Source organism: Schistocerca gregaria, chromosome X, assembly GCF_023897955.1.
Source record: "Schistocerca gregaria isolate iqSchGreg1 chromosome X, iqSchGreg1.2, whole genome shotgun sequence".
In the NCBI taxonomy this organism is placed as follows: Eukaryota; Metazoa; Arthropoda; class Insecta; order Orthoptera; family Acrididae; genus Schistocerca; species Schistocerca gregaria.
Window position 1 is genome coordinate 570,781,578 of NC_064931.1, and position 16,854 is coordinate 570,798,431.

The 16,854-nt window shown below is 44.4% G+C and overlaps 1 protein-coding gene across 1 annotated transcript in view; it reads right to left on the reverse strand.

Moving 5' to 3' along the window:
- LOC126299097 (relaxin receptor 1) overlaps window positions 1-16,854 on the reverse strand; it is a 756,631-nt gene that overhangs the window by 149,384 nt on the left and 590,393 nt on the right. Inside the window, exon 14 of the mRNA XM_049990771.1 lies at window positions 6,657-6,724. Within this exon, the coding sequence (XP_049846728.1) occupies window positions 6,657-6,724 (68 nt within the window). The remainder of the gene's footprint in view (window positions 1-6,656; window positions 6,725-16,854) is intronic.

The following is a 16,854-nucleotide window of genomic DNA, read 5'->3' on the forward strand; positions in this document are numbered from 1 at the left end:
TTACTCCACAGTGACACATCAGGCGAAAGCTACTTTCGTTGTTAAGTTTTGGAAATCAGCGTATATATTTAACTGCTTAAGTAAATCAGCTTAGATATTGTGACGACACTGGTCTGTCACATGCCACTAATAGACAATATGTATACTGACGGAAAAAAGAATTGCAACACCAAGGAGTTGTGCGACATACACGAAAGCTGGTAGACGTGTTTCTGCGTCTGAAATACACTCCTGGAAATTGAAATAAGAACACCGTGAATTCATTGTCCCAGGAAGGGGAAACTTTATTGACACATTCCTGGGGTCAGATACATCACATGATCACACTGACAGAACCACAGGCACATAGACACAGGCAACAGAGCATGCACAATGTCGGCACTAGTACAGTGTATATCCACCTTTCGCAGCAATGCAGGCTGCTATTCTCCCATGGAGACGATCGTAGAGATGCTGGATGTAGTCCTGTGGAACGGCTTGCCATGCCATTTCCACCTGGCGCCTCAGTTGGACCAGCGTTCGTGCTGGACGTGCAGACCGCGTGAGACGACGCTTCATCCAGTCCCAAACATGCTCAATGGGGGACAGATCCGGAGATCTTGCTGGCCAGGGTAGTTGACTTACACCTTCTAGAGCACGTTGGGTGGCACGGGATACATGCGGACGTGCATTGTCCTGTTGGAACAGTATGTTCTCTTGCCGGTCTAGGAATGGTAGAACGATGGGTTCGATGACGGTTTGGATGTACCCTGCACTATTCAGTGTCCCCTCGACGATCACCAGAGGTGTACGGCCAGTGTAGGAGATCGCTCCCCACACCATGATGCCAGGTGTTGGCCCTGTGTGCCTCGGTCGCATGCAGTCCTGATTGTGGCGCTCACCTGCACGGCACCAAACACGCATACGACCATCGTTGGCACCAAGGCAGAAGCGACTCTCATCGCTGAAGACGACACGTCTCCATTCGTCCCTCCATTCACACCTGTCGCGACACCACTGGAGGCGGGCTGCACGATGTTGGGGCGTGAGCGGAAGACGGCCTAACGGTGTGCGGGACCGTAGCCCAGCTTCATGGAGACGGTTGCGAATGGTCCTCACCGATACCCCAGGAGCAACAGTGTCCCTAATTTGCTGGGAAGTGGCGGTGCGGTCCCCTACGGCACTGCGTAGGATCCTACGGTCTTGCCGTGCATCTGTGCGTCGCTGCGGTCCGGTCCCAGGTCGACGGGCACGTGCACCTTCCGCCGACCACTGGCGACAACATCGATGTACTATGGAGACCTCACGGCCCACGTGTTGAGCAATTCGGCGGTACGTCCACCCGGCCTCCCGCATGCCCACTATACGCCCTCGCTCAAAGTCCGTCAACTGTACATACGGTTCACGTCCACGCTGTCGCGGCATGCTACCAGTGTTAAAGACTGCGATGGAGCTCCGTATGCCACGGCAAACTGGCTGACACTGACGGCGGCGGTGCACAAATGCTGCGCAGCTAGCGCCATTCGACAGCCAACACCGCGGTTCCTGGTGTGTCCGCTGTGCCGTGCGTGTGATCATTGCTTGTACAGCACTCTCGCAGTGTCCGGAATAAGTATGGTGGGTCTGACACACCGGTGTCAATGTGTTCCTTTTTCCATTTCCAGGAGTGTATGATGTCAGTTCAAGTTTGTCGCTAGTCGCATGAGAGTGGTGCTGGTAGCGCCAGAATGGGGATGCAAAGAAAATTTGCGTTAAATACACGCTGTAACGGTCGTGTGCGTTAATTAACTTTGTGATTGGACATGTTCTTAGTCCACAATGCCCTTAAGGAGAAAAAAACGTCATTACCAACACCTCACTAAGATTGCAGGAAGACTTGGCGGGAATGTAACCACTGTACGTGACTGATGGTAGCGATGGCAACGGGAATGTATGGTCGCAAGAAGACCGGGCTCCGAACAGCCACTTGGCACTACCGGCACATCGTACTGCATCTGCAGCAGTAATTCGAGCAGCAGATAGCGTCACAGAGACACAACGATCGGTTACATATCGGTTACTCAAAGAAAAACTCCAAGTCAGATGTCCTGCAGCATGGATTCCACTGATTCGAAACTACCGCTATTTGCGAATTCAGTGGTGTCAAGCGATGGTTCGCTGGAAGGCTGGGGGGAGGTCTGTTGTGTTTTCTGATGAAAGCTGGTTCTTCCTTGGTGACAGTGATGGCCGTGTGTTGCTGAGAAGAAGACCAATCTGTAGGCGTGCTAGGCTTAGTGGCCAACACCTGGAGTTAAGATCGAGGGTATGATTTCGTATGACAGCAGGAGCAGTTTCATGGATATCACAAGCATCCTGCCTGAAAATTTGTACGTCAGTGTGGTGATTCGACCTGTTGTGCTCCCATTCATGACCATCATTCCAGGGGGTGTTCTCCAACAGGATAACATACCGCTGTTGTTGCCCAGCATGCTACACAGTGTGTCGACATGTTGTCTTGGCCTGCTCGATCACCAGATCTGTCTCCTATCCTCACATATGGGACATCATTAGACGACAATTCCAGCCTCATCCACAACCAGCATTAATCGTCTCTGTATTGACCGAGCAAGTCTAAAAGGCATGGAACTCCATCCCATAAATTGGCATCCAACACCTGTAGAACACAATGCATGCACGTTTACATGGTTGCATTCAACAATCTGGCGGTTACGCCGGTTATTACTGCACTGGCATTTTACATTCGCAATGGCTTGTCTCGCGCTAACATTAACCAGTGATCTTGCAATGTTAACCACTTAAATATGCTACCTAGACAAATGTATTCCCGAAATTTCATTAATCTACGTTGGTAATTTTGGTGTTAAGATTTATTTCTGTCAGCGTATAATCAGTTTATGTTGTATTCTCACACACTTTCTGAATAGAAAAGCAGGACCTGTGTATTCTGGCATATTAGCTCGTGTTTTCCTCAGTTAGTGCAACGTGGCTTGGCGCTGCATCTGAAATTCTTTAGCAGTGGTTTGACAATAGCGGAATTTCGAAGAGTTTCCCAACAAAAGTTCTCATGGGCAGAGGTCGCGCGAATAAGCCGCTCTGAGTGTGTCTTGAGACAGAGTGCTACACAAGCGCCTTTTGAAACTGTGCTAGCCACGAGAGGTCCGAGATTCGAACAAAGCCCGCAGATGGTCCAGAAGATGGGAGCAGGAAAGCAGGGCCACCGCTATGTTCCCTTTAACAGCTTGCAAAGCGAGTTGCCAATCATAAAGCTACGTCCAATATTCTGCCAACTTCAGTTTGTGTAACAGAGAATACAACATAGGCTGCATGGAAAAATTCTGAAGGCTTTCTCTGGACGCAGGAAGAGAGAGGGAGAGTTTTGGTTGTCAGTGCGGCAAACCTTGCGATTTCCTTATTTCGTACGTGATTCTGAGAAGTATGAGGGAGACAGTGTGGTAGGGGTTCGCTTGAGTGTAGAGGTATAGAAAGAACTGCTATAGTATAATACAGAAGGTAACTGCAAGAAATTCTCAATGGGACGACCATAAATGACACTTTCATTCAAAGACAGTAATGACACTGAATTCACCGCGATTTATGATGGTCCACTGGACATTACAAATGGCGGGACATGGTTCGTAATACGTATATTGTGCGATCACTACGGACGGCAGTGCATGCTCTGCAATGTGCTCCAATTCTGGCCACAAGATTGGTAATGAGTTCTTGTGATTGGGGATTCTACCCCTCCACTAGCACGGTTGACGACTGCAGGATGGTCATTGGAGCATGTGGACGCGCTGCAAATACGTCTCTCCAGCGCGTCCCACACGTGCGCTGCGGGATCTGAGCCGGGGAACGGTCAGGCCAGTCCATTCGCCGAATATCCTCTCATTCCAAGAACCCGACCACATGCGCTGTTCGATGCGGCTGTGCATTGTCATCCATGGAAAAGATGTCAGAGCAGAATGCACCGCTGAAAAGACGCACATTGTGACGGGAAGCAGTGTCACAATAACGCTGACCGTGAATGTGCCGTGTTCAAAAAATTGGAGGTCAATACGCCCACGCAACATTATGTCTCCCTACACCACAGCTCCTGGGTCACCTAAGTCATCATGCTCGACAGAGTTCTTGGGCTTTATGTGTTTCTACCTCTCCCCATAAGAGGGTACGAGAATCACTACTCAGCGTAAATCTGCCCTCATCCTAGAAGAGCACGAGATTCCACTCCTATTTGGTACAGTCCGTATGTTCTTGACACCTTCATAAACGGTGCCTTCGCTCTGTGAGTGTCGACGGAACGCAGCGTACTGGTCGTCGGACAAAAAGAACACTCCCATGCAGTCACCGTGTCACTGTGGAGCGTGCCACTGTGTGCCTTGCAGTCCTGTTAAATGTGGTTGCAAGTGTACCAGCTGTTTGCCGTGGGTCCCTTCTGACCTGTTGCACCATGTAGCTTTCATCTGCTGTTGTAGTTTCCCACGGTCGACCACCTTCATCGCTTCGGGCAACAGTGCCTGTGGGTCGCTACGCTCTCCTCGCATGTGAAACGACTGTGTGAGCAATACTAAACGCCTGGGTTACACTCGTCACACTTCGTCCTTCTTTCAGTTTCCCTATGACTCTTGCCCGTCTGAAGTCAGATGTCGCCGTCAGGCCATTTTGTAATTCAGAACACCACCACAGTGCACAGTTACTGCTCGTTGATTGGCACATCCTTCTATTCCCGTTCATTCAACCGAATCGTGTTGTAGGGACACCCCCATTTGACGCCTTAGTCACGCTAATCTCACACTGTGTGACTTTCAGCTCTTTGTGCACGACCAGGATACCTGGCAACATGCATCCGCAATTTCTTTTATTTCCACCTAGTTGTTAACATGTTATGTTACTTTATTTATTTCGTTCTTAAGGCCGACGGATGGATGATTTTCTAACCAGCAGTGAATGTAACAATAATTTCGTCTGGGTCAATTGCCTGGTGCAAGCCATTAAATTGTAGGTCACTTCAGTTTCTTACATGTCTCTAATCTACCTCAGGTATCCAAGCGGAGAAAGGGCACCTACAGTTTACAGTGGAATCCCAATTGCATGTCGTTCCTGAAGACTCCTCACGTCGTTGTAATGTGAAGGTTAGATTAAAGGCAGACTGAAAATTTCCATTGTCTGACCAGGATTCGATACCACCACCTCTCGGTTTCCACTGGATCAACAGGCTCGACAACACTGACAGTAGTACATCGAGTGAATTCGCCTCCATTTCCATGCGCGTAGAACGCATTTCTAGATAAACACTCAAAAACTAGGTTTTTAAAGCAGAAAATAGTTGCATAACTAAGAAGAGATGTTAATAAATACAGCCTAAGCGGATAAATATCACCTTCACTGAAAAAATGTATGGCTTTGGTGCCCACTATGAAGGAGATTCTGCATGATATTAGTTTTATTCTTGTGCATCTCTTTTAGGGCTATGTTTCTTGACTGCTTTATTTCCTGCTATTGTAAGTTTTCTCTTGAAATGCAATCTCTAGCCCAGTCTGATTTAGTAAATGCTTATTTAATCCAGCTGTGTAAGCGATTAATTAGGATATCTTTGACGGCATTGCTTCTAAGTGGCTGGCAGATTCACGATGATAAGTACAACAGCAGTACGACGAAAGATAAAAGTTGACAATACTAATATTAATAACTGAGTGAAGGTGAAATTTGTATCCATACTCCGGTTTACAACAGTACGAGCTCTATTTGTGATAATGATTGAATTGGATGTTTTAATGCACTGTAAATGTTTGTTAGAGTTTATTGACAATCAAGAACTCTATTCTTAAGGGATCACGGTGATGTTACTTATGTTACACTGTTTAACAGGTTTCACAGTTACAAACTAAAATTAGAATACTGTATGTGACTGTAATATGCAAAACGAAAGGATCGTGCAGTTGAGAGTTTAGAAAATTAGCAGTAACTTAATGATTGCAGATGAATAAGTGCATCTATTTCCTAGTACAGGATATAACGTTATTTTGATTTTGGGTGCTCAACAGCAAGGTACACGCTACAGGACACGCAGTAGCTAAACGCAATACCTTTATGTCGTACACCTAGTGCTCTGCGTCGCCAATGGACAACAGCTTTAACATGTGTTTCCATCAGTACTCCTGACAGTTGAATTTTTGTGTCTTGTTGAGAATTATTATCACATTGTCTAAGACGTTCACAGATAAAACGTTTTAATAATCTTACCTGATGCTGTGCACATAGCAATTTCATACTGGGACATTTATAACGATGTTTCCCTGGTATTTATGGACTATGAGCTGCCGACCGCGGTGGTCTAGCGGTTCTAGGCGCTCAGTCCGGAACCGCGCGACTGCTACGGTCGCAGGTTCGAATCCTGCATGGATAAGTGTGATGTCCCTAGGTTAGTTAGGTTTAAGCAGTTCTAAATTCTAGGGGACTGATGACCAACGATGTTAAGTCCCATACTGCTCAGAGCCATTTGAACCATTTGACTATGAGATGTGACATAGCCAGTAGCTTGCTTTGTAGGACCTCTACCAAAGAGATTCTCGTGGGTGTCTTACACTGAAGTCGGGCCAGTAGAATACCAGGTGTGGCGAAAAGCAAGTTACGTACAGAATGCCAGACCTAAACACAAGCAAGGTTTCAACACTTACCGTCTGTACTCGGCTTGCATTTTGGGACAGTCGGAGCATATTTACAGTAATTGAACGTCTTGAAATACCTGAAACACAAGCAGAACAAACATTAAACTAATTATCACTTACATAAAATATATCTATATTTCTCAAATGCATATGAGGGTTATACACAAAGTAAAAGATAAAATATAACGGCTGAATGAAATTAAGTTTTCACAGGCGGTCGGGAGTCCGTTGCTCTGTTGTTTGTATGATGTGTTATAATTCTCCAGATATAATTTTTGCTGGAAAAATTGTTTGAAAATTACAGCGTTGAAACATAATATAGTAATGTGTAGCTTGGTACTGAAGAAGACAGAGATGGCTGACTCCTCGTTGAATTTTTGGATCGAGGACACGATAAAAAAGTAATTTTTACTTTGTGACAGTACAAAAGCCGTATTGGCAGCACATAACTGTTGCGTTCCTTCGGTAGAGTAATGTTGGTGCGTCCACCGGACAGCAAAGATCTCGCACCAAAACACTGCCTCTCGTTTCCAAAGTTGAAGGAGTAGTTACGTTCAAATGTCTCTGCAGAAGACTGATGTTCGGCAGGGAAAGTAACTAAAGATATGTTATAGATATACCTGTAGTTAACACAAAAATGTAGGGTTTCACAAGTATTTAGTGTGCTTTATATCTTTACTTTCGGTATAATACTCGTACATCAATTAATCAGAAAAATAGTGAAAAATACATTTTAATTCATTTATAACGTGGTGCCGTCATAACTTAGATTTCAGGACAATGAAAAATCTGATAAATAAAGCAATCTTATTGTAAGGCAATGGTAAGAGCTTTACTAAACCAAATACTTAAAATTAGAAATAAATGAATCAGTTGCTTGTTGTGTCGCCACAGGTAATCGTCTCTAGTAAATAAGGTAATAATAGGTGAAAGAGATTATTTTTGAGATTCTCTACTATATCGGGGAGAAGTGTACCTTTGTCCACAGTCGCTGGGTAGATGAGCACAACTTGTGTTCACTGCAATTATGTTTTAGTAGCTTATAAAAGGTAGGCCGAAATAGAACTCTCTTTTGCTGCTCTCTTCTGCTTAGACTCCTGTTGCGCGTTATTCTTAACGCAACAAAACGCTTTCCTTGTTACAAAGTGGAAAAATCTGCATCCGACTTACAGCAGTAAAACTCTCAGAGAAGGATCACGTACATGCGTGTAAAGCTGACAGGATCATGTTGGACTTTACAGTACAATGACGTTGGAAATATCTTTCCACAATGTTCTCATTTCGAATCTGACTAAGCCATATGTGAGTTAAATGGAATATAGAAGTAACTATCTAAAGTGCACCCGCATGACCTGTTGTAATAATGAGGGACAAGTCAGTTTGCAGCATATACACGTAACGAAAATTTGGTTTTGCGCACCTGTTTGCTGTTTACTCATAACTGAATATATTAGTGAAACATACATTACCCGAAAAAAATGCAACAGACTCAAGGACTGTGTTCAGTGGCACCAGGGTATAATATATGCATACTGAGGGGTTGTAATGTTAGTAAGTCATTTGTCACAGTCATCGGCGATCATACAGCACTCAGGAGGCCTGTCTTCTGCAAACTCTGCTTTGACTCCTCAGGCAGTAACTGTATTGAATATAGAGTTGAACAGCGTTTGCAACATTCATTCTAGGGTACGACCATGCCCTACCGACGAGTTAGATGTCTCCATCTGTCTTGTGCAGTTGTGGGTAGTGAGTTGGTTTTTATGTAGCAGCTTGAGCTTTTCCTCTCAGAAGCGCCACAGTCGGCTAATTTGCTCCTTTGCGGCGGTCTGTTTGCACTTTTTCAGTTACTCCTCACTGTTTTGTTTGTATTCTTGAGCTTTTATTGGCTTTTTTACACAGTACGGTATGGATAGGGGCGGTGCTTGGTGTGAATCGGCCCGAAGAGAATTGGTCTTTGTCTGTAAACAGCTGCATTAGCCATAGTCGACAGTCTTTTGGCTGCTGCTCAAAGCTGTTGGAGTCCCCTGGTGACCTGACTGCCACTGCGGCCGATTTTGCTGCCCAGTCCAGACGAGCGAAGAGGGCTGGTATGCTACTCATTGGGAGGTCCAACGTTAAATGGGTAATGGAGTCCCTCAGGGAAATAGCATGCAGGGCGGGATGGAATGTCAGTGGTCACATGGTATGTTTCCCGGGGGATATCGTCCTCAAGGTGGAGAAGGCTCTGTCGGTGGCTATCGACCGCACTTTGTGCAACCGGCTACAAATAGTGGCACATGTACGCACTAATGACACCTGTCGCATGGGTTCTGATGCTATCCTCGGCTCCTTTCGGCGGATGGTTGATCTGGTGAAGGCAACTAGCATCGCACACGGGGTGCATGCTAAGCTGACTGTTTGCAGCATCCCACTGAGGGTTGATCGAGGTCTTCTGGTTTCGAGCAGAGTGGAAGATGTAAACCAGAGGCTCAGACGACTCTGCTACGGTATCGGATGCGAATTTCTCGACCAGCGCCATCGGATGGAGAGTTGTAAGGCTCCCCTTAATAGGTCAGGCATTCATTACTCACAGGAAGAGGCTACTAGCGTAGTGAAGTACGTGTGAGGCGCACATGAGGTTTTTTAGGTTGGAGAACCCCCTCCCCCCCCCCCCCCCCCTTGGGATCAGACATGAACTGTCTGCCAAAATCGAAGTTACACCAGCCACAATGACCTCAGAGTATGCTGGTCCTCACAGATCGGATACAGAAAAGATCACTATGATATTACTAAACAGCATGAGCATCCAAGGAGAGGTCCTAGAATTATTATCGCTTATTGAAGATAATGCTCAGACAGAACTGGGAACAGAAAGTTGGCTGTAATCAGAAGTGAACAGCAACGTAATCCTAGGTTCAGATTGGAATTTTTATCGTAAGGATAGGTCAGTGGGCAATGGTGACGGCGTCTTTTTTGCAGTAAAAAATTCATTAATATCTAGCGAGGTTATCACGGATTCCAAATGTGAATTAATCTGGATGAAGTTAAGCATCAAAGGTAATTGTATTGAAATGGCTTTATAGACAGTCAACTTATCATGCTGTTGTAATAGAGGGTGACTTCAGTTGTCAGGTACAGATTGATAGATTCGTGCTACCAAAACTGGTGCCAGAGACAGGAATTCGTGCGATATTATTCTGAATGTCTTGTCTGAAAATTACTTCGAGCAGATAGTTAGAGCACTAGCGACAAACAGACCTGAACTTATCGAGTCAATTAACGTACAGGAAGGTATCAGTGATCAAAAGGCTGAGATAGCAACTGTGACCACGGGTTTTACAAGGGATGTTAATAAAGGTAGAAGAATATTTTGCTTAGCAAGATTGACAGGATACAAACTGAATAGTCAGCATCAAATATTCGGTGCTAAGGGCCAACGTGTGGTGTACAAATGGGAAAAATTCAAACACATCTTTCCACATGCCTTACACAAACATGTTCCGAGCTAGATCATAAAGGATAGGATAGACCCACCGTGGATTAATAGCAGTGTTGTAAAACCGCTACGTAAACAAAAAGAGCTTCAGCACAGATTCGAGAAAAGTCAAAACCTAGATGACAAGCGGAAGTTGAACAAAGCGAAAATGAGCATAAGGAAAGCAATGAATGGAGCGTTCAGTCACTCTGAACGTAACATTTTGTGAACCGATCTGAGTAAAAACCCTAAGACGTTTTGATCTTACGTAAAATCAGTGAGTTCCAAATCCTCTATTCATTCACTCAGTGGCCATACTGGCGCCGAAACTGAATATAGTAGAGAAAAGGTCGAAATACTCAATTTGGTATTCCGAAATTGTTTTACATGCCTATAATATTCTTCAAAGATTACGCCAAAGAACTTGCTCCCTTTTTAGCAGCGGTTTATCGTAGATCGCTGGAGGAAAGAAGGGTACCTAGCGACTGGAAAAAAGCGCAGGTGATTTCCGTTTTCAAGAAGGGACTAGGGACAGATGCACAAAATTATAGGCTTACATCGTTGACGTAAATCTGTTGTAGAATTATAGAATATGTTTTACGTTCAAGAAGTATGATGTCTTTGGAGAACGAAAATTTCCTCTATAAAAAAAATCAACGTGGGTTCCCCAGAGATCTTACAAAATTTAGCTCGCTCTGTTCCGCCATGAGATCCACAGCGCTGTATATAACGGCGCTAAAGTTGATCCACTAATGCACAACTGATGACAGATTATTGGAAACAGTATCTACCGTGAAGTATCTAGGAGTAACTACCAGGAGTGGCCTTAAGTGGGATGACTACATAAAACAAAACGTAGGAAAAGTGAAGGCCAGAGATTCGTAAGAAGTATCTTAACGAAACGTAACTCATCCACGAAGGAAGTGGATTACAAGGCGCTTGTTCGATCGATTCTTGAGTATTTTCATCAATCTTGGCTCCTTAAGAGGTAGGACTAATAGAAGAGATAGAGAAGATCCAACGAAGGTAGGCGCGTTTCGTAACGGGATATTTTAGTCGGCACTAAAATGTTACCGAGATGCTCAACAAACGCCAATGGCAGACGCCACAACAGAGATATTGTGCATCACGGAGAGGTTTACTATTGAAATTTCTAGATAGCATTTTGCGAAAAGAGTCAGACAATATTTTACTTCTTCCCACATATATCTCGCGAAATGACCAAGGTACGAAAATTCGAGAAATTAGAAGCATTACAGAGGCTTTGTATTGTATTGTGTTCTATGGAACTGGGGACCTAGAAACTATGGAGAGGCGTTTCTGCCCCCCCCCCCCCCCCTTCCAGGAACGTCTCACGCCAGACGGATGTAATCCCAATGTTTGGGTGGTAGAGTAATTATGGTGTACACGTACGCGGAGAAAGTGTTTGCACAGCAATCACCGACGTAGTGTAACTGAGACGGAATAGCATGCGCCGAGGCAGATGGAAAACTGCCTTAAATACCATCCAGAGACTGGAAAGCCGTGCCTTAGACCGCACGGCTAACCGGGGGGGCTTTATAGAGGCTTACAATAATTTTTCCCAATCGCCATTTGTGAATGGAACAGTGCAAGGGGGATCAGCTAGTGGTAACATAAGTACCCTCTGATACACACCGTTAGGTGGCTTGCTGTTGAACAGCAGTAGTAGAACAGGGTCGCATTGTGGAGCTGCAGTAAGCTCGATGGCTCCACATGTTGGACACAGCATTGGTGGTGTGTCACTGATTTCAGCAGTGCTCTGTGGAACATTCACTCGCCTGTAGACCAGGATCTGGACGTCCGCATAGTACAGACGCATGTCAAGATGTGTGCATTGTGCGAGCAGTGGTGGACGACCGAACGTCATCCAAGGGAGACATCTGGGCATATGTTGCACCTGCTGTGTTATCGTGGACCATTGTGATGCGTCTGCCTGCAGCATGATTAAGATCACACATGCCCCTGGCCAGGATACCACTGCCATCTGGACACCGCCAAGATTGTCTACTCTGGTGTAGTGAAAGAGTTGACTGGAGAGTGGAATGGCGCTCTGTTGTCTTCAGTGATTTGAGTAGATTCTGACTCTGAGTGCCGGGCGTAATCGTGTATGGCGTGGATATGATGAGCTGCATATTCCAGACTGTATTCGCCTTGGACACAGAGGTCCCATCCCAGGATCCATAATGTGGGGGGTAATCGGTTACAACTTGCTGTAAAATTTGGTGTTTCTACTGGGTAAAGTAATCAGTGCATACTACATTGCACAGGCTGTTGTTCTAGTGGTACCCCCATTCTTCGACGGGAAGTTGACGTGCTTTTTCAGCAGGCCATTACACGTCCATATACGGCTGTTGCGACACATTGTGCTCTTCGCAATGTACAAATGCCGTGGCCAGCAAGATGACCAGCCATCTCACCAATTGAACACGTATGGGGCGTGATAACATGGTACTTACTCGTTCTCCAGAGCCTGCAAGAACCATTGTCGAATTGCAACAAAAGGTGCAGGATGCTTGGTATAATGTATCGCAGGATGCCATTCTGATCCTTTTCTGATCGTATGCATGCGAGAATACACGCCTGCGTTGCCGCTACAGGGGGATACAGAGTGTATCGATTCGATTGTTTGGGCACCCTTTACTGTGACATGTGTGTTTCACTCAGTCTGAATTTGTTATCATATACTCCTAGTATTATGAACTACTTATCACTTCACTTGGCAATAAAATGCCGTTGTCCCTGAAGGTGTTTCATTTTTTACCGGCAATGTATTTATGTTCAGCAAGCAGTAGAGGTAAACAGCATAGCTTAGTTTCACCTACTTTTGAAACGGCATCGCTATGGAACTCCCAGTCTTCATGTTTAGAACTACAACCATCCCTTTTTGTAAGACTAGTCACAGCCTGTCGTAATAAGTGCCATAACACCTTACTTCTGTTTTCACGGAGCCCAGTTGCAATTACAGTACATTTATAATAGGTAAAATATGTTTACTTCAGTATATTGGTAGACAGAACAGTTAAAAAGCATTACCCGCATTGCACACCATCAATTTCTGAAATCCTCTTCAACTACTGTGAAAATGCACTGCTGACCATAAAACTGCAATACCATGAAGGCGGTAAGCTACAAACATCAATAAAATCTTCAGAAGTTCTTTGCCGCACAAGATCCCAATTTGAAAGCTCACAATGCCATCTCACGCGGCGAGAAGCCAGTGACCATTTTACTGCACTGACAATCTTTAGAACAAACATAAAATTGGCATTATGTGTACTACAATTTTGGATGCCCAAATGATTATCATTTCAGCACAACCATACACAGTAGTTCGGAGTTACTTTATCTACATTCTGCAAGTAAGGAAAGATTACACAGCGGGTTTCTCAGTGACACGTTGCACTTCAATGTTGTTTGTTTGTTACAAGAACATTTATGTCTCATTGAATAAGGAAAAACTTCTACCACCAAGACAGCGGCAGAGTCGTGGGTTATTGACACTGCCGTTTATCGTATCACAATACTGCTGCACTCGTTGATCGGGATCCCACAACTGTCAGGTGAATATGAAATCGATGGTTTCAGAAGGGCCATACCCTATGCCGTTCAGGATCTCAACGATCCCACACAACTGGCGGGAAGAACTGATGTATTATTCACTCGGCCGTGCAGGATCTTACAGCCACCTCACATTCCTTGCGTCAGGAAACTGACTTGCTTGCAGCAAGACAAATAACCACACGGGTATTGCGGCGACGTTTGGAGCACCACGGACTGTCAGCAGGGCGGCCATTGATGTGGCTTCCCTTCACACGGTAGTAGAGAGACGCTCTCCTACAGTAGTGCTCTAACGATAACACGACACAGGAATGTTAACACACTGTCATTCCAGGTGTGCCCACTTCCGTGTATAGGATCCTATTGGAAGATTACGTGTGACGATGTTCCGAGGAGAACTAACGTTGCCGGGTAACACTCATCGTCGTCATATGGGCTCAGCTCTTGGTGTGGTATTGGCTATATAACTCTGGTTTGCATAGTCGGTAATTTGGACAACAGGCTTCACATTTCTGACATATTATGGCCTGTGAATGCGTCTTATCTTCGAGACCTCCGTGACGTCATCTTTCAACAATTTATTACAAGGCTACATGTTGGTTGCGTTACGCTGACTGACTTCGAAAGCGTCAGTGTTTGACTGTTTCTTTGGTAAACACGTTCTCCTGACCTTTCACGCGTTGCGAATCTCTCACCATGGGTTGCAGGACACTAGAACGTCACTACTTGGCATCCACTGCTATTGATGTATTCTATCACGCAGCTGAAGTGGCATGCATTAATTGTAGTCCAAACTCAACTCGGCTTGATGTCCAACCGGATAAAAGACATTGTTGCTGTGAGATGTGACAGCTCTGTCTACTAAACTGTGCAGCCGACATAACTAAAATGTATTCTTTCTATTATGCTCTAACGCACAATATTTCAAATTTCCTTATTTGTAGTTTTTCTGCAATTTCAATTTATTTCAGATCAGCAGCTCAGTCAACTCAAAATTCCAGTGCGGAACGAAATGAATTATGGGGAGTAAATATCTCTAGTGAGTTTTCAAGCTAACTTTGGAATAAGTTAGAAATTTTGCATTATTTCACAAGTGATAAAGAACTTTTGCCACTGCATGGTTATTTTCTTTTACTTCCAATGTCAACCCTAAACAAAATTAATTGAAGGCAGTTTTGTGAATAGTGAGGTAATTATTTGTTACCAGCGAAATCGGCCATGGTTCAAATGGCTCTAAGCACTATGGGACTTAACATCTGAAGTGATTAGTCCCCTTGACTTAGAACTATTTAAACCTAACTTACCTAAGGCAATCACACACATCCATGACCGAGGCAGGATTCGAACCAGTGACCGTAGCAGCCGCGTGGTTCCGGACTGAAGCGCCTAGAACCGGAACCCGGCAATGTCTCGCAATTCCTAAATATGTATGGGAATTGGATGTACATCCTAATCACCTTCTCCCCCTCTCTCCATCCATTAAGTCCAACCCCTCTCTCTGTCGGTCTCCTCCTCCATAACTCTGTCCGTCTCCTTCTTCCTCCTGACTATGTTCACTTCCTCCCAACCCTTCTCTTTGTGCACCTCTTCTTCCCCCTTCTCCCCGACCTAGAGCCTTGCTTATTGTGTTATCATTTATGACAGTATTCTGCATAGTTTTAATCTGCGACTGGGGAACATTACAAAGTTTCGAACGTAAGTATAACTTTTCTGTTTTCTGTTAAAACCGACAGGGAGGAAGAATCCAGAACAGCACATTCTTGTGTATGAATTTTTGTCTAAAGTTATGTAGAACGAGAAAGAATACTATGGGAGAAACAATGTGTCTAATGGTTTAAATGTCATGATATTGTAGTTACAACTGACATCAAGAAAAAAAACGCAACCGCATATTTTCACAGCACATAATTTTTTTCTCACATTCGGTTTTAACAAAAAACCTGTACATTCTTGTTTAAAAATTTATATAACCTATGTCCGTCTGAATCTGCGAGTAGGCCTACATTAGAGTATTGTGTAAAAATTTCAAGTAAATCGTCAAGAACAAATTAATAATACCCATAAGGTTCTTCCGTCCTAATCTATATCTAATTACAATTAAAATCTCTAAAGATGGTATCTTTCCCTTCAACTCCTAAAAATTAAGCATATTTCTGAAAACTGCTGTACTCAGGTGATGATGAGACGTAAATATATTGATTTTCCTTGAAATTAGGAAGATCCCATTTGCAGACAACAGACTACACATTCTGGATGAAAATCATATTGCCGTCTGTCAACAGAGTCTATGCGCCATGCTCAACGAAACAGAAAGGATTACATGGAAGCAACTAATATTATCCATTTACTCCACATCGGTATCACTGCCCCATGGGAGTTCCAAAGTTTCCATATGAGTCTTGCTGCTTGGCTGGGATGTAGAATCAGGAGAGTTGACGAACTTGTTGGAGAACATATTGAGTAATCGAGAATTGTGCACACAAGCATTACCCTGCAGGAACAGCACTTTCCATGACATCGCAGGAAGAGACACAGAATGGACTGGATAATGCTCAGGATGTATCCTGTGTTGTTTGGTGCCCCTTCAACGAACGAAAGAGCCATATGGTCATGAACTCCCATAGTTGTCGCTGATTGGCACTGTACTTCCAAACGACAACGTCTCATATCACGGCAGAATCTACTTTTTAACTAAATAAAATTTAGTGTCATTCATCTCTATAGTTGCAATCGTTGCTTCTCCAATGGAGGCCAGTTGCATAGTGTTGAAGGGTATAAGCCTGGCGAGCGGCAGATTTCTTCGTACTGCCATCTACTACTTATGGTCCTGTTAGACACTCGAGGAGTAGCATTGGTCCTAATTTGGACTGTGGTGGCCAGTAGATTAGAAACGACTACTCGTATGTTTCGGCGATTCAGAAATGAAGCCATATACCTCTGGCGCCTGTAACCACGATGAGAAGCCTGTGTATTTCCACTAGAATCTGTATAGCAAAATTTGTACACTGCCAACGTATTGGGAAATTCTTCATAAGCGCCATTCAGCCTCTCTCAGGCTCATAATACGACGTCACTGAAATTCACTTAATTGTATAAATTGTTCTCGTCGACGCCGTCTTGGAATATCTGCAATCTTTACTAATCCAACTTGATGTTCAGAACATAATTGTCTCT